We start from the raw sequence: 21,326 nt of genomic DNA, 5'->3' as shown, positions 1-21,326 counted from the left end.
ATCCTCATTGCGGGAATGTACGGAAGACGACCGGTCTCGCTGGATGTGGTGAGTTCTCCTTATGTGTGTTGTGGGCCGCCTTGTGGGCATTATCCTTCTCAAAGGCTGTGGCCATATTCATTGCTTCCATCATCGTGATATCATCTTTTGCCAGCAGCTTGCGGCAGAGACGGCTGTCTGATGAATCTTTCAAGAAGTCCCTTGATGCCAGTGAATTAGCAATACATTGCAATCGCCCAGAGCAGTGTGATGTATTCACTCACTGACTCTTGTGCTTGTCGCTCTCTGTGCGCAAAGTCGTAGCAGCGGTGGTTCTTAGTTGGCTGAGGCGCGAGGTGCCTTGTCATAGCCTTTGTCAGCTCATTGAAAGTGCATGCCTCCATGTCCCTGGGTGCCATCAGACCTTCCAGTAGAGTGATGGCGGAACTTCTCAGCACCATCAGTAGCAGACCCACCTTGTCTGCCTCCCTAGTGAAGCCTTGTAGTCGGACGTAGCTCCTTATTCGGCAGAGCCACTGCGGCCATTCTGCAGGATGGCTCATATCAAAATCTGGTGGCAGCCAACTATGACTGGTGGCCATCCTCGGACCTGGGGCAGTCGCTTGTGCAATTGTGGGTGGTTGCGAAGACGCGGGAGGCGCGGTCTCGTTTCTGGGACTATTTGCTGAGTCCAGTGTGGCAGTGAGGTCGCACTAACTGCGAGGCGGCAGGCGGCGGTGCTGCAGTGCGGTCTTGGGCCTCTGGCAGCCGGCGGGAGCTCATCAATCCCACCCTCGTCACTAGTGTTAAATGTTCAGAAAAAGTCAGAAGCCCAAGGCAGTATAAGTTCCTCAACTAAGTTTATTCAACATTTGTCAGCGACAACTGCTCACTCATAGGAAAACAAGAACCGAACTGACTGGAGAAGTCAATAATAAAGCCGAGTATTAACTGACCGTTGTTGACAGTTGACAGTTGAAAGTGCATCCGCTTACTTGCCATTAGAATGTTCGTCTACCAACGCTTATACGATTGGTTAGAACGCGCCTTGTAACATAAAATGTGTTAAACCCAATACATAACAGCAGCCCTGCCCCAAGGCAATACAGTCGTACCTTAGAAGTCAAACAGAATCCATTCCAGAAGTCCGCTCGAATTCAAAAATGTTCGGAAACCAAAGTGCAGCTTCGGATTGGCTGCAGGAAGCTCCTGCAACCAATCGGAAGCTGCAGAAGCCCCGTCAGATATTTGGGTTCCAAAGAACATTCACAAACCAGAACACTCACTTTGCGGTGTTCAGGAGCCAAGACGTCTGAGTACAAAGGCGTTCGGGATCCAAGGTACTTGAAAAAGGAAGTTTACTGAACTGCTGGTAGGCTGCATATACAGTAGAACAGCTCGGGAGTTATGAGTGCAGCCTTGGAAGAGTCTCCCCTTTTACACGGTTTCCCCTGCCACTTGAGCATGCGATAACACAGAAGGCTGGTTAGGTCATTCAAAATTTGGCAGCATAGAAATGACTGGCAGAATCCGAGATCAGGGAGAAGAGTCGGTGGAAGAGGACTGGAAGAAGTTCAAAGAATACCTCCAAAACATTGTAAAATGTTTGAATGTTAAAATGATGTTGGATATAAATATATGTAATATGTAAAATGATTTGGGAAATATGTAAAAATGATTTGGGAAAAAAGGGGTAAGACCAGAGTATTATTATGTCGTGACTAAACAAATGATATAAGGGATTAAGTGATAAAGAATATGTGATAAATGGTTCAATAGGAAAGGAAAAGAAACCAAAGGCATAATAGGCTGAAATGTATAAACAGGGTACAAGATTGGAAAGAGGGGAGGAAATTGCTGAAATTGATTTTGTAAAGGGGAACACAGAAAAGGGAGATGTGAGGAAGTCAGGAAAGAGGGTTATAAAGATAGTAAGCAAGGAATAATTTTTTTCTTTGTTTTCTGTTGTTTCTGGTGTGCTAGTTTTGATTGTCTTTTTCTCTGTTTTTTCTTTTTTCTGATTGTGATATTTGTTTTATTATGAAAAACTTTAATAAATATCTTTTTTAAAAAAACAAAATTTGGCAGCATAAATTTTCCTGTAGGTTGTATGGGGTGACTTGTTCCCCTGCAGAAAATTATTTTGTTTACTCCTTTGGAGTATTTGGTACCAACCCAAAAGGGTTATCAGAGTGGCTTTCATGTGATTAAAACAAGGCAGTCCCCACCTGCAAGATTACAATCTAGAGAAACATGATACACAAGGAAAAAGGGAAAGCGAGGGGGAGGAGGGGAAATCAAAATTAAGGCACCAATTTTTAAACCGTTCTTCCTATATTTTATTTATTTTTATTAATTAAATTTGTATACTGCCCTATACCTGCAGGTCTCACTGACCAGCCTGCACAATTCAGGGGCAAGAGGTGCTTGATGGAGCCTTCAAAGAACTGTTTGTGGTTGTGTTTATGTTTAATAGCAGCACAGTATTATCATTATTTGAAGGGAAACTTGTAACTACTTTTCCTCACCCAGACGATCTAAATAAGGATAAGGAACTTTTAGAGTTTACGCTCAACAAGGTTATAGCTTAGTGGTTACCTTTGAAAGGCACAACACTCTAGGGCTCATCCGCACCTCTGCTTGTTCTACCATTTCCCCAGGGGAAACCTGTGGATTACAGCTGAATTGGACCAAACAGCAATTGAGTTCTCCATGGATGGCTTTTTCTTGCAATTTGGTGGTAAAGAATGTGTTTTCCAGGGGAAAGCTGCAAGGCATGTGCAGAATCACTTGGACCCACATCTAGAAGCAAGGGACAAGCAGGAAAGCACAGGACAGCTGGAGCTGTGCAGCAGCCCTTTGTTTCAAACAAACACTTTGCAGAGATATTTAGGGTTATTCTTAACGTCACATTTTAAACTTGTCACTGGGTGGTTAAATTGTTTCTAGCATGACTATTGACTTGTACTACCCAAATAAACACTCCCATACCCTTCTAGAATCCTAACCCTTCTGTCAGGGAATCAAAACTGGTGTGTCCTGCCTAGGCTAACCCCACTCAAATTGTTCAGTCTTGTCTACCCACAGACAATCCCTAATTCTTACTGAGACCCAGTTTCAGAAGAAACCTATGGCACCTCTATAGAACAAGGAGAAAAGGTATTGGACCTGGGAGGATTAGCCATAGACCCCTTCTGTCCAACTAGGCCAAAAGTCCCTATCTGACTATTAAACTGCCAGCATCAAACTGTCACTCTCACTCACCTGGCTAATGGTCTCACCAACTCTTACTAGTAGCTGGGTCACCAGGAAGCAGACCCATGACCTGTCCTTCACAGAGGGCTCCCTAACAGGCCATGCTTTTATTATGATGGGGTATGTGGATGAATATATAGGATGTGTAGATTAAAAGGGCTCAGGGAGTATCCAGGAGACAGGTTAATGCAGGGGTAGGAGAAACAAGCTCATCGTGCACAGAGGCGTACAGTGGTGCCTCGCAAGACAAAATTAATTCATTCCGCGAGTTTTTTTGTCTAGCGAATTTTTCGTCTTGCGAAGCACGAAATCCCATAGGAATGCATTGAAATTCAATTAATGCGTTCCTATGGTCAAAAAAAGTCCAAACAAAGCCAAATTTGGTCCAAAAAGAGTTTATTAACTGCTCTTTAAAGTCACACATACTGCAAAGAGCATTTCAAAAATTGAAGGAACAATAAATTAAGTTTCTAAACATGACAGAAAAACATTTAAAAATCAACAAAGTGCACAATACATTTTCTAAGACTCTGGGGGACAACTCGAAGAGGGTTCCTCTTCCACTCTTTGCTTCTTGCTGAAGAACATGTCCATGGTCTGCTGCTTCATCCGCCTTTTCAGCACCCCCCTGAAAGGCGACATGACCCTCGTATCAAAAGTGTTCACAAGGTCATGTGCCAGGTCCTTGTCAGGGTGGTGCCGCTGTGCAAAAGCCTGCACATCTTTCCACTTCAGGCAAATGTCCCTCAGTTCTTTGGAGGACAGCCGTTCCTCAGTTGCTTCCTCCTTTTCCAGCGAGGCCTGCTCCTGCACAGCCTCTGCCTGCAATTCGACCAGCTCCTGGGTGGTCAGCTCGTGGTCGTGCTCCTCCACCAGCTCGCTGATGTCCTCCTCTGTGACCTCCAGGCCCATGGTCCTCCCCAAGGAAACAATGTCCTGCACCACTGTTGACTCTGGTGCATCAGAGTCACTTGGTGCCACACAGTCCGGCCACAGGCTGCGCCAAGCGCAATTCAAATTTCTCTGGCTGATCCCGTTCCAGGCCGTGGTGATCATCTTCAAGCAGGTGACGATGTCGAAGTGGTCCTTCCAGAATTCCCACAGGGTGATGGTGGTGCAATCAGTCACCTCGAAGCATCGCCTGAAAAGCTCCTTGGTGTAGAGTTTTTTGAAATTGGCGATGACCTGCTGATCCATCGGCTGGAGCAGTGGCGTGGTGTTAGGCGGCAGGAACATGATGTTGATGAAGCTGAACTCCTCCAACAAGTCCAACTCAAGGCCTTTAGGATGAGCAGGAGCATTGTCCATCAGAAGCAAAGCCTTCAGTGGCAGGTCGTTGTCCAGCAGGTACTGTTTGACAGCAGGGCCAAAAGCAAGATTGACCCAGTCCACAAACAGCACACGTGACCCAAGCCTTACTGTTGGATCGCCACATGACACTCAGCTGCTCCTTGTTGACCTTGTGTTTCTTGAAGGCCCGTGGGTTCTCCGAGTGGTACACCAGCAGGGGCTTGATCTTCAGGTCGCCGCTTGCATTGGCACAGAAGAGCAGGGTCAGACGGTCCTTCATGGGCTTGTGGCCAGGCAAAATGGACTCCTCCTGAGTGATGAAAGTCCTTTTGGGCATCTTCTTCCAAAACAGCCCGGTCTCGTCGCAGTTGAAGACCTGCTGTGGAACGTAGCCCTCCGTCTTCACAACCTCCAGGAACTCTGGACTGCAAAGTCTTCAGCCGCAGGAACATCAGAACTGGCAGCCTCTCCATGCCTAGCCACGCTGTAGATTCCAGATCTTGCCTTGAACCGGTCAAACCAACCTCTGCTTGCCTTGAAGACTTCTGGCTTGCCTGAGGTTCCTGGCTGTTCCCGGACGAGGTCTGCGTGCAAGGCCTTGGCCTTCTCACAAATGACGGCCTCAGTCACTGTGTCCCCTGCACGCTGCTTCTCTTCTAACCAGATGAGCAGCAACTTCTCCACCTCCTCCAGAACAGCTGGGCAGTTCTTCACGATCCTGGTGACTCCTTTGGCTGCATCAGTCACCAGGATCTTCTCCTTCATCTTCAGGATGGTCCTGATGGTCGATGGATTCCTCCCGTACTCCCTGGCGAGGTCTGTCACACGCATTCCACCGTCGTGCTTCCGGATGATCTCCTTCTTCATTTCCAGCGTCACCTTCTCCTTCTTCCTCTCGCCGGCCTCTGCAGCAACAGTCTTCTTGGGTCCCATGGCAGCACAGCTCCTACCTTCGTAAACTCACACACACAAAAAGAATCAGTGCTTCACATCCAAAAAATTCAAAAGCACCCAGCCACCCACCACACAGAAATTCAAACCCAGAACCAAGTCCTTGAAATCCAAACACCCCAACCCAAAATCCAAAAACCCCCCAAAAAGTTTTAAAAGTTTAACTTACCAAATGGATGCAAAAGAAGTTTTGGAAAATCTTAAAAAATCCCCAAAGTCTTCAAAAACTTCAAATGGCTGCAAAAGAAGTTTTGGAAAAGCTTCAAAAATCACCAAAGTCTTCAAAAACCTCAACTGTTCCCCCAGCCACCCACCCACCACACAGAAATTGCAAACCCCTCCCCAACTGTTGCAAACCCCTCCCCAACTGTTCCCCCAGACACTCACCACACAGAAATTCAAACCCAGAATTTTTTTAAAAAAAACAACAACATGGCCCAATGGTCACAGAAAATCATAAAAATTCAAAAAAAACCCCACAAGCTCCCAGATTCTTGCAAACCTCTCCCCAACTGTTCCCCCAGCCACTCACCACACAGAAATTCAAACCCAGAATTTTTTTAAAAAAACAACAACATGGCCCAATGGTCACAGAAAATCATAAAAAGTAAAAAAAAAACCCCACAAGCTCCCAGATTCTTGCAAACCCCTCCCCAACTATTCCCCCAGCCACCCACCACACAGAAATTCAAACCCAGAAATTTTTTTAAAAAAACAACAACATGGCCCAATGGTCACAGAAAATCAAAAAATTCAAAAAAAAACACCCACAAGCTCCCAGATTCTTGCAAACCCTCCCCAACTGTTCCCCCAGCCACTCACCACACAGAAATTCAAACCCAGAATTTTTTTAAAAAAACAACAACATGGCCCAATGGTCACAGAAAATCAAAAAAATTCAAAAAAAACACCCACAAGCTCCCAGATTCTCGCAAACCCCCCCACCAACACCAAGTCCTTGAATTCCAAACACCCCAACCCAAAATCCAAAACCCCCCAAAAAAGTTTTAAAAGTTTAACTTACCAAATGGATGCAAAAGAAGTTTTGGAAAAGCTTCAAAAATCACCAAAGTCCTCAAAAACCTGAAAAAAGGCTACCAAAGCGCATGCTATGAGTTGCTCCTCAAAGTCAAGTCGCAACTGCACCTCTTCAAGCAATGCACCCTTGGTTTTAACGGTTTTACAAAAAAGGAAACAAAGTTGCTAGACGTTTTCGTCTTGCAAAGCAAGCCCATAGGGAAATTCGTCTTGCAAAGCACCTCGGAAAACGGAAAACCCTTTCATCTAGCGAGTTCTTTGTCTTGCGAGGTATTCGTCTTGTGGGGCACCACTGTATTGTATACCTTCAAAAATATCTGTCAGTGAGGGTCTGGGCTACCCTCTGCCCCCCTGCCCTGCTTCAACACAGCCACTTTTAGACATCCTGTTGATTGAACATTCATCCAGATTTGTTTGCGCAGAGATCAGACAATGTTGTCTATTCAATTAGCATTTACCCTGATAGGTTTGCTGGGATGTTGGCTGATGGTTTACTAAGGATGCTGAGAAGTGGCTACAGTTCTCAGCATCCACCACTCCAGTTCCCAGAATTCTCTGAGGGAAGCTCTGAGAATTCAAGGGGTATCATAGGGCTTTAAATGCATGGTGTGGATGTGACTGGCCTTGTTGCTTTTCGTAGAAAGGTGCTACAAAGGTTTGTTCATATTTGGTTTTGAGGCAGAAGAATCCCACCCTGTCCTGAGGGAATAATGCTCTGCAGCCACTTATTCACTTCATCTACTCCAATCCACTCTGGCAAAAGAGGAAAATTGGTACTTACTGTTAATTTCAGTTTGAAGAGTGGACTGGAGAACATTAACCCACCTCATTTTTTTCCTCTGCTTTCTCTTAGACTCAGAGTGGCTTAATATGTTTTTGTTCTCTTGGTTTGAATAAAAATGTAACTACTGTTATGTAATTTCCAAATGCTAGCTTTGTCTGTTCATAGAATCATTTAATTGTAGAGCTGGAAGGGATCCCGTGGGGTCATCTAGTCCAACCCCCTGCAATGCAGGAATCTCAGCTAAAACTTCCATGACAGATGGCCATCCAACCTCTGCTTAAAAACCTCCAAGAAGGAGAGTCCGCCACTTCTTGTGGGAGTCTGTTTCATTGCCAACAGCTCTAACAGTCAGAAAGTTCTTCCTGATGTTTTGTCAGAATCTCCTTCCTTGTTTCTTGACTCCATGTGTCCACCTTTTGAGCCCTTGAGTACTTTAACTTTGAAAACTGTTTTCTTAGTAGCCATGACTTCTGCTCATAGGTTTTCAGAGTCGAGGGCCTTTTCCTCTGATCTTCAACTCATTGTTTTCCCACCAGGATAAAGTTGTGTTCTTCCCAACCCCTTCTTTTTCATGCCCAAAATTAATTGAGTTTTTCATAGAACCCAAGACCAGGTCCTCCCTTCCTTCCTTCCTTCCTTCCTTCCTTCCTTTCTTTCTTTCTTTCTTTCTTTCTTTCTTTCTTTCTTTCTTTCTTTCCTAGTCCCTCATGCAGTCGAGGATACATCTAGGGATGGTATTCCCTAGATGTAAGACATGCCCTACTCTTTTTTTCTTTTTTTTTAAGCAGAGCACTAGAGCTCTGCAAGGTAGGGTCCCTGTATGTCTTACTTAGGTCCATTTAAGGAGAAAAAGGTGTCTTCATCCTCTGTTTTCTAGATGGCTTGAATTCTGTATCACTCAGGCATATGGGACACGGGGGAAGGATCCTTCTAGGGGATCTACCACTCATTCTTTAAGGGGAGTGGCAATAACAACTGCTTTTAAGAGCATTTATTCTGGGTCCTTTGAAGGAAAAGACTTTTGTATCTGATTGAGTGGGATCTGACTTGAGGGGTGGTTGGAATAGAAACACCAGTCTGGGTAGGATCGTAATTTTTACTGTTGCTAATCTCTCTGGGAGGGTAAAATGAGTTTTGCTCCATTTTTCCCCCCTCCAAATTTTGAAGAATTGTCCGCCATACAAGCAGGACGGTGTTTTGAATAAAGGTTTATTGTTATAATTAATCTAAGCATTGTGTGACAGAATTGAATGCCTATGAGTTATGTGAAATTTGCTTTTGGATCTTGGTGGTAAAATAGTGTTGACTAGCATGGACATAAAGATTTTATAATCCTGATTAATCAGATAGATTGGCCAGAAAGATTCTACCTTCTGTTGGTCTTTAAATAGTTTTGGAATAGGTACAGTTGTGGAGTTGTACCATGTTTTGGGGAGGAGGGGCTCCTCTCACTAAGTCAATAAATAGGTGGACAATATATGTTAATAACATTTCTTCAAAATTGTTTATAAAACTCAGAAGTGAGCAGAGATTTGTGTGGTTTCAATGTTTTAAGAACATTGTCAATTTCTTCTAGGGAGATGGGGCTATCTTAAGAGGTTTTCTCATCATGAGCTGTTGATGGTATGGCTAAATTTTCTAAGAAATTGAGGGTATCTTTTTTTATTTGGAGATTGCAAAGCAAATTCTGAGCAGATGTCTTAAGGAGAGACATCTTCTCAGAATGTGATTTGTGCCATTGCTTTTAACATCTGTTTGCCAAAAGTCTAGAGTTTTTACCTCTAAAAGCGTTTTCATGTTTAAGAGGTTGACTAGTGTTATTAATTTCTAAAGAGTCTATTTCTCGCCTCCTATTAGTTCTCCCAGCTTTCTATCTTGTGGCAGGAAGAATTGAGTGATGTCTTTTATTTTCAGTTTTCCTGAATCCTTTTGCATTCCACTCTACTTTCTTCAAGGTTTGGGCTTTTTTAGACAGTGGGGGCTTTTGCTCCAAGCTGTTTTTCTGGGCCTTCAAACAGAACTTAGAGTTTAAGCCAGGGACAAAACTAGGCTTTCTTTCACCAGAGTCAAAGACTCAGACTGTCACACACACATTTGCATACACGCACCCCCCCAACACATTTGTTTTTAAAGTAGGCAACCTTAAGTATATTTTCTCAGAGAGTAGCTGATCATTTGAGGAATCCTAAGAAGTATTATGACTGTATGACCAAAGGGCAAATGAGCATCCTTTCCAGTAAAAGTAAATTGTTTGTCAAAAGTAGAGCTTCCATGTGCAGCAATCGTCTATCTTATTGAACTCAGTCTTATTGAACTCAGTGGGACTTACCGTACTTCTGATTAAAAAATGCTTATGGTTGCAGTATAAGACTGCACAATCTTTACACAGTTGCCTCCATTGAATTCAGTGGGACTTACTTTGGGTAGACATGTACAGTGGTACCTTGGTTCTCAAATTTAATCCGTTCTGGAAGTCCGTTCCAAAACCAAAGTGTTCCAAAACCAAGGCGCGCTTTCCCATAGAAAGTAATACAAAACGGATTAATCCATTCCTGACTTTTAAAAACAACCCGTAAAACAGCAATTTAACATGAATTTTACTATCTAACGAGACCATTGATCCATAAAATGAAAGCAATAATCAATGTACAGTGGTACTTCCGGTTACAAACTTAATTTGTTCCGGAGATCTGTTCTTAACCTGAAACCGTTTATAACCTGAGGCGCGCTTTCGCTAATGGCGCCTCCCGCTGCTGCCATGCTGCCGCCGCGCGACTTCTGCTCACATCCCGCGGCAAAGTTCGCAACCAGGAGCATCTTCTGGATTAGCAGAGTTCATTACCCAAAGTGTTCATAAGGAGGACGGTACGTAACCCAAGGTTCCACTGTACTGTACTATAAAATAAATAAGACAGTATTGTAGATTATAAAAAAAATTAAATTTTTTTTTCTTAGCTGCACTGATGATAGTCACTGTTTGAATGGGGGCTTTTATCCATATCCGCAGTCACACAATCAATCAATCAATCAATCAATCAATTAATCAATCAATCAGTAGCTGACCTGGGTTCTACACAGTCACAAAAACAAATTAAACAAAAAGGCCTCAAAAAACAAAAATGCAAAATAAATAGCAAAAACAAAAGCACCAAACCTAATCTGTTCAAGAAGCCCGTTTGACTTCCGAAATGTTCAAAAACCATGGCACAGCTTCTGATTGGTGCAGGTGCCCTGGAAACAAAGCCGACAGCCACATCGGATGTTTGGCTTCCAAAAATTGTTTGAAAACCAGAACACTTACTTCCAGGTTTTCGGTGTTTGAGAAGCAAGGCATTTGAGAACCAAGATACCACTTTAAAGGGTTGCAGTTTAAGAATCTAAGGAATAAAATAAAAGAATAAAGAATAGAAGCATCACATTTCTTTCATTGCAAGTATTTTATCTGCAGTATAAACAAGTCTCAGTTTTTATAGCTGATTGTATGCCCTCTTTATGTATTCACATGGTGTAAACATGTATGTTGTCCTCTAGATCCTAACACAGAGAGAGAAATTAGAACAGCTGTATTAGAAGCAAGCAATACTCCAAAGTGCTTGTGGACTTGCCATTTAATCATAACAAAAGATCCTGTTTCACAAAAAGGACAGAAGGTGGTGGAGGCTTCACCCGGGGCAAAAAACAACAACAGCTAGCCCCCACCTCCACCAGCCACAGCTCTGTTTAAGCAGCCATCTTCTTCCTTCAGGCCCCCACCCCTCACCTATAATAATATATACTATATATACCACCCTGGAAACTAATATAGTCTTATGATAATTAGCTCATTCAGCTTTCCAGGCTATATCAAAAACTTAAGGGGGAAAAGCCACAGTTAGTGGTACAAAGTAAGGAAAAAAATTTCCTTACAGGGGAAAAGGGGACCTGCCAAGATGATCGGGGCAAAGCAGAACTGGAGGGTGGGATGGCTCCTGCCCCCAGATGCGGAGAGAGAAGACTTGAAAGGCTCTGCCTAGCCATTTCAGCAGGATGAGTCATCCTATTCACTGAATGTCCTTCAGTCGATTCTGGCAAAATTGAATTATTGGAAGAGTTACTATTTTTGTTGCCGCTGTCCTATCTAACATAGTCGAAATTAATGCCATCTCTTGAAATAATGAGAAATGGACTTTTAACACCTGAGTGTAATTACCTACAAAAAATAGCTTATTAAGTTTTCTGGTGCTGTTTTTCTAGAAAAAAAGAGGTGCCGGAACTCAGCACAAACCCTTGTTCTCTTAAAATGGCAGTGGTACCAACCTGAAAGCGGCCAGAACTGTGTTCCGGCTGAAAAAAGGCTGGAAGGGAATAGTATGATCATGCCACTGATCTCCCTTTCGCACAGACATCATGCCTTACCTATAAAAGAAAGGACGAGAAAGCTATAACAACATTTCACTTTATGAACATTATAATATAACTTGCATGTCTGTAAAATCATAAGAAATATGACACATACGGAGTTTCAGTATTTAATCTATTAGTGTGTTGCAGATGTATGGTTGTGAGTTTTATCCTGTTATGGTGATGGTGGTGATGATTAGGGGTTGCTTTTAATGTTCTCATATATATTTTTAATTAAGAGAGGGTACCATAGTGGGGGTGGGGAGCACACTGAATAAACCTCCAGCTCTCCGCACAAAAAGGAGATTACAAGGAACACGTTGTGTGCCATCTCAGAGAAATGAAATGAGTTATCACAAGCATAAGCAGGTGGCACGCAACCGTGGAGAAAAACAATGGCAAGACACACAACCCATCCGCCAAGGACGCTTGCCCATCGTTTATGGGAGGTGTGCGAGACTAACTCCCATTAATTTTTGCCCATGAGCCGGGGCAGAAGGGGGATCAAATACCACCCGGCTTTCAGGAAGCGGACTGTTGCTTGGATTAATGAGATCAAGAGATTATAACTCTAATAACAATTAACATCACTAAGTGGGGGTGGGGGGGAAACAGCCTTGCAAAGCCTGACACTGACTGAAGCTAGATAAGTAATTAAAGCTTGGCTTGAGCAGATTTCAGGATATTTGAATCTGATTTTTCCATGTCCTTGAGCACTTGACGTCAGTGCTAGAGGACTGGTCCTTGTTTTCCGTAATCCACACCTCCGCTGTCTGATTTTCAAGATCTTCAGATTTCAATTCATCCTCACCCCGCAAGATTGAGAGGTCAAGCGGAATGAGGGTACGTATGAGTTACTTCTGAGCAAGAGACAGCAGAGTGCATGATCCAACCCATTGTAACCAACAGTCAAAAGGGGAAGCCTCAACGATAGGGGGTCTTGGCCTCACACAAGTGCTCCATGGCCAGAACTAAATATCTCCCTCTTTTAAAAGTGTCGCTGCAGAGATTCTGTAGGACTGTAAAGGGAAATTCCTTGTAAGTATTTTTTTTTTAAAAAGCAGACTCTGTGTAAGAAATCTTCCTTAGTAAGGTGGTAGGTAAAACAAACAACCACATCCTGGGGTTTGGCAGAATGCCGTATGCTTGCTCAAAGTCACATAGGATGTTCCCCCATTTGGGGAACAGCTTAGACCACCAAGCGATCTCATGTCCTGCCCCTCAAGATCTCATCACCTTGCTGCCCAGCAGTGTCTTTCCCTGAACTGAAAGAGTTTGTTATGGAAGTAGTGTTGAGGATGCCCAAACTGCTGGTTCTGCGGGACTTCATCATGTTTTGTCTTCTTCTGGCAATGTTAAAGACTGTGGGTTGTATTCAGCTAAGTCCCACTCAGAGGCAGATCTACTGAAATTAGTGAATCTAAGTTAGTATTGCCCATAAACTCAATTGGCCTATTCTGAATAGGACTACCATGTGTCACAAAGAATAAAAATGCAATCCTTTTCCCCACTACAACTAGATGTGTATTGTATGTAAGGGCTAAACCTGATGAGAAGAGGAAGAATGGAGCACAAAATCAAGTTGTTGTTTTTTTTTTGGGGGGGGGGTTGTTTTGCCTACTGAAGCAATTTTGTGCTGGTTCCCACAGCACTTTTTATCAATACAGTGGTACCTTGACTTTTGAATGTAATCCGTTCTGGAAGACTGTTTCAAGTTCCGAAATGTTTGAAAACTGAAAACTCAATACGGGAGCCTCAGTATGGAAAACTCAGTATAGAAGGTGTGTGGCATGTTCAACTTCCAAGGCATGTTCGAAAACTGAAGCATTTACCTCTGGGTTTACAGCGTTCAAAAACCGAAATGTTTGTCAACGCTTGAAATGTTCATTAACGTTTGAAAACCGAGGTACCACTGTATATGCAACTCATTTTTACCCCCCACCCACCCAAGGCGCATGGGAAGACTATATCTATTTTGCTGCTCCACTAAAAATGATTCTGATACAGTGTAGTTTTGCTTTAGATGGAACATAACGTTAATTGATGCTCATAAATATTCAGATGTCTATTAACTTAGCAGCATAAACAGTTGCCTTTTATTGAGTCTGTTCACTAGTCCATCTAGTTTAGTATTGTCTACACTGACTGGCAGCAGCTCTCCAGGGTTTCAGGCAGGGATCTCTCCTGGCCTTATTTGGAGATACTACTGGGGATTGAACCCGGGACCTTCTGCATGCAAAGCAGGTGCTCTGCCACTGAGCTACACTCATCCCCAGGAAGCCATTCGTTCTTAGGTGAGGAGACTCCGCTAGGCTACTTTAAACAGAATCATGTTTTAGAGCTGGAGTTGAGGTGGGGGCCCTTAAGGAAGGGGGCCAAATGCAGCCCTCCAGGCCTCACTAATCTAGTCATCAAAGCTTGTCTTAATCCTCACTGGCCCTGTGACGCATTACAGGTGTCTTATCGTTGCTGAAATATCACCTTGAACTTTTATAATGCCTCTTGTTTATCCAGACAGAGGAAAGCCGATATGTGTGAGTGGGTGTAAAAACTAGACAGCTAAACCCAGGTAAAACCCACTGTTGCTTTCTGATCTACCAGCATGTGGCCCTCAGGAAGTCGCCCAGAAGTCCTTGAGCTGGAAGGGCTCTAATCCCTGTTTTAGAGTTGCTCCCACACTCTGCAAGGTGTTCCCATTGCCCAGCTGCTCCATGGACAAGATTGCTCTTCTACTTCCTCCCTGGTGCTAGCTTCCATCCTGATAGCTGATGGGATGGCAAAAATCCACCTCTTAAATGTCTGAGAAATGTTTGGTGTGACTCCCCTCTTCCACCTTTTCCCTGTTTTTTGTTTTGTTTGTTTTTTAACTTTTCTACTAAATTGCATATTCTATCTCTCCCCCCCCCCCGATTATATGTAACACTCAGGCCCAGATGAGACAGTTTATGTATGATTTTTCTTCTTCTTCTTCAGTGACAGTGTGAATCACGAGAGCTATATACAGTGGGAGGGGTGTTTCTCTCTCTGAAACATGAAGTACACTCTGTGTATTTTCTATTTTTTCATGTTTGATGCTGTTAAATCAAATAAGGGGGGGTGAAGGTTTTATGGTCATATTTGAAGGGGTTGGACTAGATGACCTTCGGTAGTCCCTTCCAACTCTACAATGCCATGGCTTATGGTTCTATGATATTTTGGGGGAGAGGTAATACTAGTGTTTATTTTTCTGTAAGAGGCCTAGTTTGGTCAGAATCAAGTATCAACTTCCAGAGTTAATGAAAAATACATTGTCTTTGTTAAATGAGCCACCATAGCCGCTAGAGGGCCATGGAAATTTGCGTCCCGGGAAATTTGCGTCTACCCATGTACTATCTGGAACCAAAGTGGCACATTGGTTGCCAGATGTGAAATATTTTGGCATTATTTTCAGCTCTCCCACTCCACTAATTAGCTAGGAGGGCCCGTCACTTAGTTGTAGTTCTTGCAGCCCAACTCATTCTTTTGGGATGCTGATGAGGACATTTGAGTGGTTAGTTAAGGTCACTGTCTTACAAAGAAACCTTCCTGTTTAGTTCAACAACCTCTTCTTTATGATTGTAACCCTCACTTGGGTACAGAACCCCAAGAATTGGAAGGGATTCATGGCATCATCCAGACTGACATCCCCCCAAAAAACATTCCAGAAAAATATTTAATTGAAAATACATGTGATTGGGATGTTTTCTTTCTTTTCTCAAGGGGTGGGGGATGGTAGAGAAATGCTGACTGCTCCAGCATTACGTAGTTCCTATGGCTGCTAAATTTGACAGCCTCTGCAGTTTGCAAAACACTTTCCTTAGTGGCGGCCCTCCACGGCAAGGACACCCTCAACTTCCCCATCTTGAGCAGCTGTGTTGCTACCCTTGAAGAAAAGTCTGTGCGGGGTGGGTGGGTTGCATTGCATACGGAGAACAAGATCTGAGAGTGACTCAGCTGTTCAAAATCACATGCATCATTTTTTCATTATATCAGCAGCGCTGGCTCCAGAGCTCTGATAGCCTTTGCGCAAAGCATCGCCACTACACGCTTTTAACCTGGAAAGTGTGTCTATTTCATGCCGACACCATGCCTTGCAAAGTGAGAAGGGTAGTCCTGTGGCGTGGTGCCCAGTGAAAGACTTTCTTGGTCCTGGGTGCCTTGAAAACACCTGAATCTGGCATCTGTTAGAGCCAGCCTTGCTCCTCAGATTGCAATGACTTACAATTCTAGAACTGTAGAGTTTGAGGGGATCCTGAGAGTCATCTAGTCAGGAATCTCAACTAAAGAATGCATGTCAGATGGTCACTAAACCCTCTGCTTAAAAACCTCCAATGAAGGAGTGTCCACCACCTTCTGAGGGTGTCTGTTCCACAGTCAAACAGCTCTCACGGTAAGAAAGTTCTTCTTGTTTAGTCAAAATCTCCTTTCTTGTAACTTGAATCTATTGGTTTGTGTCCTACCCTCCAGAACAAGAAGAAACCTTGTTCCACCTTTCTTTTGACAGCTATTTAGATATTTGAAGATAGCTATCATATCTTCTCTCGGTGTCTTCTTTTCCAGGCAAAACATACCCAATACCCTCTACTGATCATCATAAAGCTTCATTTCCTTGATTATTGCAATGTAGTCTCATATTTTGACTTGAGTTCTGCATACACCCTTCAATCCTTTTGGGTCTGTTTTCTGTTAAAGGAATGAACATTAAGCAGTATGGACCAAATAAAAAAAAGTCCAAAGTTGTGGTTTAAGAACATCAGAAGAGCCTGGCTGCTGTATGAGACCAAATTGCAATCTAGTTCAGTATTAGGGTTGTCAAGCCAGCAGCATCCTAGACCTGAGATTTCAGGGCCAAAACCTGAGACCTAGGGACAGTCCCTCGTGATGTCATGGGGGAAGTCCCTGGAGACAGATTAATTGGGAGAGGGGAGCAGAGGGGGACCAGCCCCCATCCTGAGTGCTTACACTATAATTTGCAGCCAGCTCCTGCCAGGCTGCAGCTTGTAAATTGCATACTGAGTCATTATTATTATTATTATTATTATTATTACAGTGGATGCTTTGGTTGCGAACGTGATCCGTGCAGGATGCACGTTCGCAACCCGCGTCTGAGCATGCGCACATGCGGGTTGCAATTCGGCACTTCTGCATATGCGCAAAGCGCAATTTAGCGCTTCTGTGCATGTGCGACCGCTGAAACCTGGAAGTAACCCGTTCCGGTACTTCTGGGTTTTGGCGGTCCGTAACCCCAAAAAATGCAACCTGAAGCGTCTGTAACCCGAGGTATGACTGTATTATTATTATTATTATTATTATTATTATTATTAAAGGCACTCTTGCCCACCTGGGAATCCAAGCCCTCCTCCTGCCACCTGGAGGGGACCAGGCAAACCTGGAGACTAAGTCAGCCATGGAGGTCTGGCAACCCTATATAGTATCCAGTTCTCACAGTAGCCAACCAGAATATCTATGGCATGAATGGAGCAGCCCTTCTCTCACTTGTGAGTTTTGCTTTGGGAACCTTGATAGCCTAGAGAAGTTTATCATGCTGCAAAAGTTGCAGCTTTTCGTGCTGCAAAACCAAAAAGTCCCACAATTCTGAGTTCAAAGGACAGTGTGCAGAACTAGTGTATTGTCTCACCCACCCACCCCCACAAGAAGAAGGAGGGTTATTAATCCAAGATGGCACTAGGTTTGTCTCTAACAATTCTAACCGTCTAGATGCTTTCAGGCTGTGACCTTTGGTTGTTCTATAAATATGACCCTGCAAGAATGTATATAATAACAAGATGGAAACAGCTTCAATTGTTGTTTTGAAAGATTGTGCCAGCAAAAAACATTTGCCATATCATGTCCCTTTCAGGAGGTCAGCTGCCAGATTGTTATTGAGAACTGGCCTTGGTTTTTTAAAGTAAGGTTCCGGATAAGCCTAGGAGGTTACTCTGGTCCCCCCCCCCCCCCCCGTCCTGCCAACCCAATAATTGGCCAAGTCAGATGCATGAGTGAAAACTAGCTACAACTTTACTGACAGATATACCCCCACCAGGCAGGGGGCTGGGGGGGCTGGCATAATGTTGAATTTGGTTCTGTTGACCAAAAGGATTTCCAGCCCAAAGTCTGACCATCCCAATTCCTCCACAAGAGGAAAGAAGTGGCTGGTCCTTTTAAAGGTTCTGCCACCCTGCCCATTTGCAAGCTGTGAAAGATGCTTGGGCCCCAAGATCTCATGAGAAGTGTCCTCTTTTGCTGTGGCATCTACCAATCTGACAGCTTAGCTGGGCGAAGAGTTAATGCAAGAACACAAGAGTCAGAGAGGAAGAAGCTACCAGGTTAAGACAGAAGCTTTCGAGCACATAAGAACTGCAGAAGAGTCCTGCTGAATCAGGCCAATGGCCCATCTAGTCCTATGTCCTGTCTTCACATTTGCCGATCAGATCCCCCTATGGGAAACCCAAAAGCAGGACTTGAGCGTAATTTATGGAAACTGGCATTCAGAAGCATTGTTGCCCTCCTGCTGTGGAGGACCGAACAAAGCCATCCTGGCTAGTAGCCGTCCATAGCCCTCTCCTCCTCCATGAATTTGTCTAACCAACTTTGCCTTTCTGAGAGGGCATGTGAACGGATTGGTTAATATAAGCATTTTATATGCAATAATAATAATAATAATAATAATAATAATAATAATAAATTTATTTATACCCCGCCCTCCCCAGCCAAAGCCGGGCTCAGGGCGGCTAACAACCAATAATAAAAACGGCTTGAATGAATACAACTTAAAAACAAGATTAAAATACAACATTAAAACATTAAAACAATTAAAATGCAGCCTCATCACAGAAGGAGAAAGGAAAAAGAAAAAAGGGGGGGGGTCAAATTGACTCCAAGCCAAAGGCTGTCTTACAGGCCCTGCGGAAAGAAATCAGATCCTGCAGGGCCCTGGTTTCAAGAGACAGAGCATTCCACCAGGCCGGAGCCAGTGTTGAAAAGGCCCTGGCTCTGGTTGAGGCTAATCTAACTTCCTTAGGGCCCGGGACCACTAGGGTGTTGCTATTTATGGACCTTGAGGCTCTCCGTGGGTACGAGGGTCCTAGGCCGTGAAGGGCTTTAAAGGTCAAAAGCAGCACCTTAAATCTGACCCTGTACTCCACCGGGAGCCAGTGCAGCTGGAAAAGCACTGGGTGAATATGCTCCCATGGCAGAGACCCCGTGAGGAGCCTCACTGCAGCATTCTGCACCCGCTGGAGTTTCTGGCACAGCTTCAAGGGCAGCCCCACGTAGAGCAAATTACAGTAGTCAAGCCTGGAGGTGACCGCCACATGGATCACTGTGGCCGGGTCGGGGTGGGAAAGGTAAGGGACCAACTGCTTGATGCTGCGAAGGTGGAAAAATGTCGCCTTGGCTGTTGCTGTAACCTGCGCCTCCATAGCATTTCTGTCAGAGAAAGTATAGGTCTATTCTATCTTAAGGGTTCCCAAAATTAAGAAAGGCTCTCAGGTTGGATGTGTTGATATACAAAGCCCTTAAAGACCACCTGAGCCTTTATATCCCAGTTAGTCAGAGCTTATCTGGAAGAGGACTGTTACTTGTCCCCACACCAGGGTTACTGAGGCCCAACTGGCCCCAACTAGAAGTTGGGCATTTGGTGTCACCAGAGATTTGGAAGACATCCTCAATGTTGACTTTCAGGCATCTCTTGGATGCCTGACAACAGGACTTTGTAGCTGCTTAATATTTCAATTTTTTAATGGCGTTTTTTGCTTTAACGCTGCACACTGTGCTGATATTTTCTGTTCACCCACTATGAACAGAGTATGGAAGGATTCCCTGGGTGGCTGTTCACACCTCTGAAATACTACATAGGGCAAAGGGTAGTACATAAATGTTTCTAAATAACAAAGGCCACATCTGCACCAGACATTTAAAACACTTTAGACCATTTTAACAGTGGTATAAGAGAACATGGCTTCCCAGAAAGCATTCTGGGAGCTGTAGTTTGTTAAGGGTCTGGGAGTTGTTATGAAGCCCCTATTTCCCTCCCAGAACTATAGTTCCCAGAGTGATTTAACAGTCAATCCCTCTTCTCAGGGAGATCTGGAAACTATAGTTCTTGCAGGGGGAGTAGGAGTCTTCTCACAACTCTCAGCGCCCTGAGCAAACTACACTTCCCAGGATCATTGGGGGGAAGCCATGAGTGTTTAAAAGTGGTGTCATAAAGCTTTAAATGTGTGGGGCAGATGTGGCCTCTGAAAGACATCAGCTGATCCAGGCTGCACCTATAAATACCCACCATGATTCTCGCCTGCCCCTTCAACTCCCTTTCTGAACCTGACGCTCAACAGGCCTGCTCCATTGTATCCGCAGAAGGCTTCAGACCTGACAGTGGCACTATGATGCCCTCAGAGGTCACAGAACCATTTCACAAAGCAGAAAACATAGGCAGGCAGACATATATAGGCAGGCAGACACAGCATGTCCTCACACTCCCCAGCTCCTAGTCTGCACCCTGTTTTTCTTCCCTGCTCCCCAACTACCTACCTACCGTATTTTTCGCTCTATAAGACGCACCCAACCATAAGACGCACCTAGTGTTTAGAGGAGGAAAACAAGAAAAAAAATCTCTCCCTCTCTGCAGAGCGCCTCTTCAGCAAAGTGGGAGGAGAAATGGAAGGGGCTCCGTTTCTCCTCCCACTTTGTTGAAGGGGCGCTGGGCAGATCTCCCACTCTGCGCAGTGCCATTTGCTCCATAAGACGCACACACATTTCCCCTTACTTTTTAGGAGGAAAAAAGTGTGTCTTATGGAGCGAAAAATATGGTAGTTTTCTTCAATTGCAGGGGTCGGCAAGGTTTACCTCACCTAAGCCGGTTCACTCCAATGGAGATCCCTCTGTGGGCCAGATCGCGCACTCACGGCCGCGATTTCCAGCATCTGCGCAGACATGATTTCCGGTGTCTGCGTCTGCATAGACACAATTTTCGGCATCTGAGCATGCGCAGACGCGATTTCTGGCACTACGGAAGTGAGTCCCCGAACCGTGCTGCGTCAGTTTAGCGCAATGCACAGGGACTCGCCGAGCAGGCGACTCGGTTTGGGGGTGGCTCGGGGGCCAGTTAAACGACTCCCGTGGGCCGCTTGTGGCCCATGGGCCTTAGGTTGCCTACCCCTGAATTAAGGCCACATCCACCCTATGTGTTTAAAACATTATAATCCCACTAAAATTATCACTTAAATGTTTGCTGCCTTGGGCTCCATGGGGTGGATATAAATCATAACACTTAAAAATAAATCAATTAAATGTGTTCAGTTTCTATGGAACTGACAGGGCTTTTTGTGCTTGAATTTTTAGTTCTAAATGTGCAGTTCAGGTGTCGAAGTCTCTCAGCCCATTTAGGGTTACCCTGAAACTTGCAAACTTAGCAAATATACATAAAATGTGAGCAGAAGGAGAGGATGCAAAAAATTGAGAGGCGGGGGGAAGAAGTGTGTGTTGGGGAAAAAAATCTGATTTTAAAACAAAGTTCTTTCTAAAGGTCATGCAGAAATCGAGACATAACTATTACAAGGTTCTTCCAAATAAACACTTGCGCCTGCAAACAAGTGCATTTTTTTCTTCCATTCATTGCAAAGGTGATGAT

General features: G+C 44.2%; 2 protein-coding genes and 1 long non-coding RNA gene across 6 annotated transcripts in view; 2 read left to right on the top strand and 1 right to left on the bottom strand.

Annotated features, from left to right (window-relative positions):
• VSIG4 (V-set and immunoglobulin domain containing 4) overlaps positions 1 to 21,326 on the top strand; it is a 36,807-nt gene that overhangs the window by 836 nt on the left and 14,645 nt on the right. Inside the window, exon 1 of one of the 3 annotated variants that reach the window (XM_079961353.1) lies at positions 19,500 to 21,318. The exons of the other annotated variants lie outside the window; for them this stretch is intronic. Within the exon in view, the coding sequence (XP_079817479.1) occupies positions 21,225 to 21,318 (94 nt within the window). The 5' untranslated portion in view covers positions 19,500 to 21,224. Of the gene's footprint in view, positions 1 to 19,499; positions 21,319 to 21,326 lie in introns of those variants that run through there. 3 annotated transcript variants of the gene reach the window in all.
• On the top strand, positions 1,265 to 11,789 carry LOC307207588. Its single transcript, XR_013834749.1, has 2 exons — positions 1,265 to 1,319; positions 11,584 to 11,789. It is a non-coding gene; the product is annotated as an uncharacterized lncRNA (long non-coding RNA).
• On the bottom strand, positions 3,465 to 5,661 carry LOC307207520 (putative CENPB DNA-binding domain-containing protein 1). 2 transcript variants are annotated; one of them, XM_079961507.1, is made up of 3 exons: positions 5,553 to 5,659; positions 4,951 to 5,508; positions 3,465 to 4,017 (listed from the first exon to the last, which is right to left on the bottom strand). In XM_079961507.1, the coding sequence occupies exons 2-3, from the start codon at positions 5,455 to 5,457 to the stop codon at positions 3,757 to 3,759; spliced, it is 768 nt and encodes a 255-aa protein (XP_079817633.1). In that variant the 5' UTR covers positions 5,458 to 5,508; positions 5,553 to 5,659; the 3' UTR covers positions 3,465 to 3,756. The 2 variants fall into 2 exon arrangements, with proteins under 2 accessions (XP_079817633.1, XP_079817632.1); XM_079961506.1 differs by having other exon boundaries at positions 4,951 to 5,661.

Source organism: Podarcis cretensis (genome assembly GCF_951804945.1).
Source record: "Podarcis cretensis genome assembly, chromosome: Z".
In the NCBI taxonomy this organism is placed as follows: Eukaryota; Metazoa; Chordata; class Lepidosauria; order Squamata; family Lacertidae; genus Podarcis; species Podarcis cretensis.
Note: the sequence above shows the minus strand (reverse complement) of the source record. Positions and strands in the feature narration are given on the sequence as shown.

What these genes read in the sequence shown, in the direction of transcription:
- LOC307207520 (XM_079961506.1), bottom strand. Translation starts at nt 5,457, where the DNA reads ATGGGACCCAAGAAGACTGTTGCTGCAGAGGCCGGCGAGAGGAAGAAG. An exon ending in CTGCGGCTGAAGACTTTGCA is followed by an intron (nt 4,018 to 4,950) that starts GTCCAGAGTTCC and finishes CTGGAAAAGGAG; the next exon opens with GAAGCAACTGAGGAACGGCT.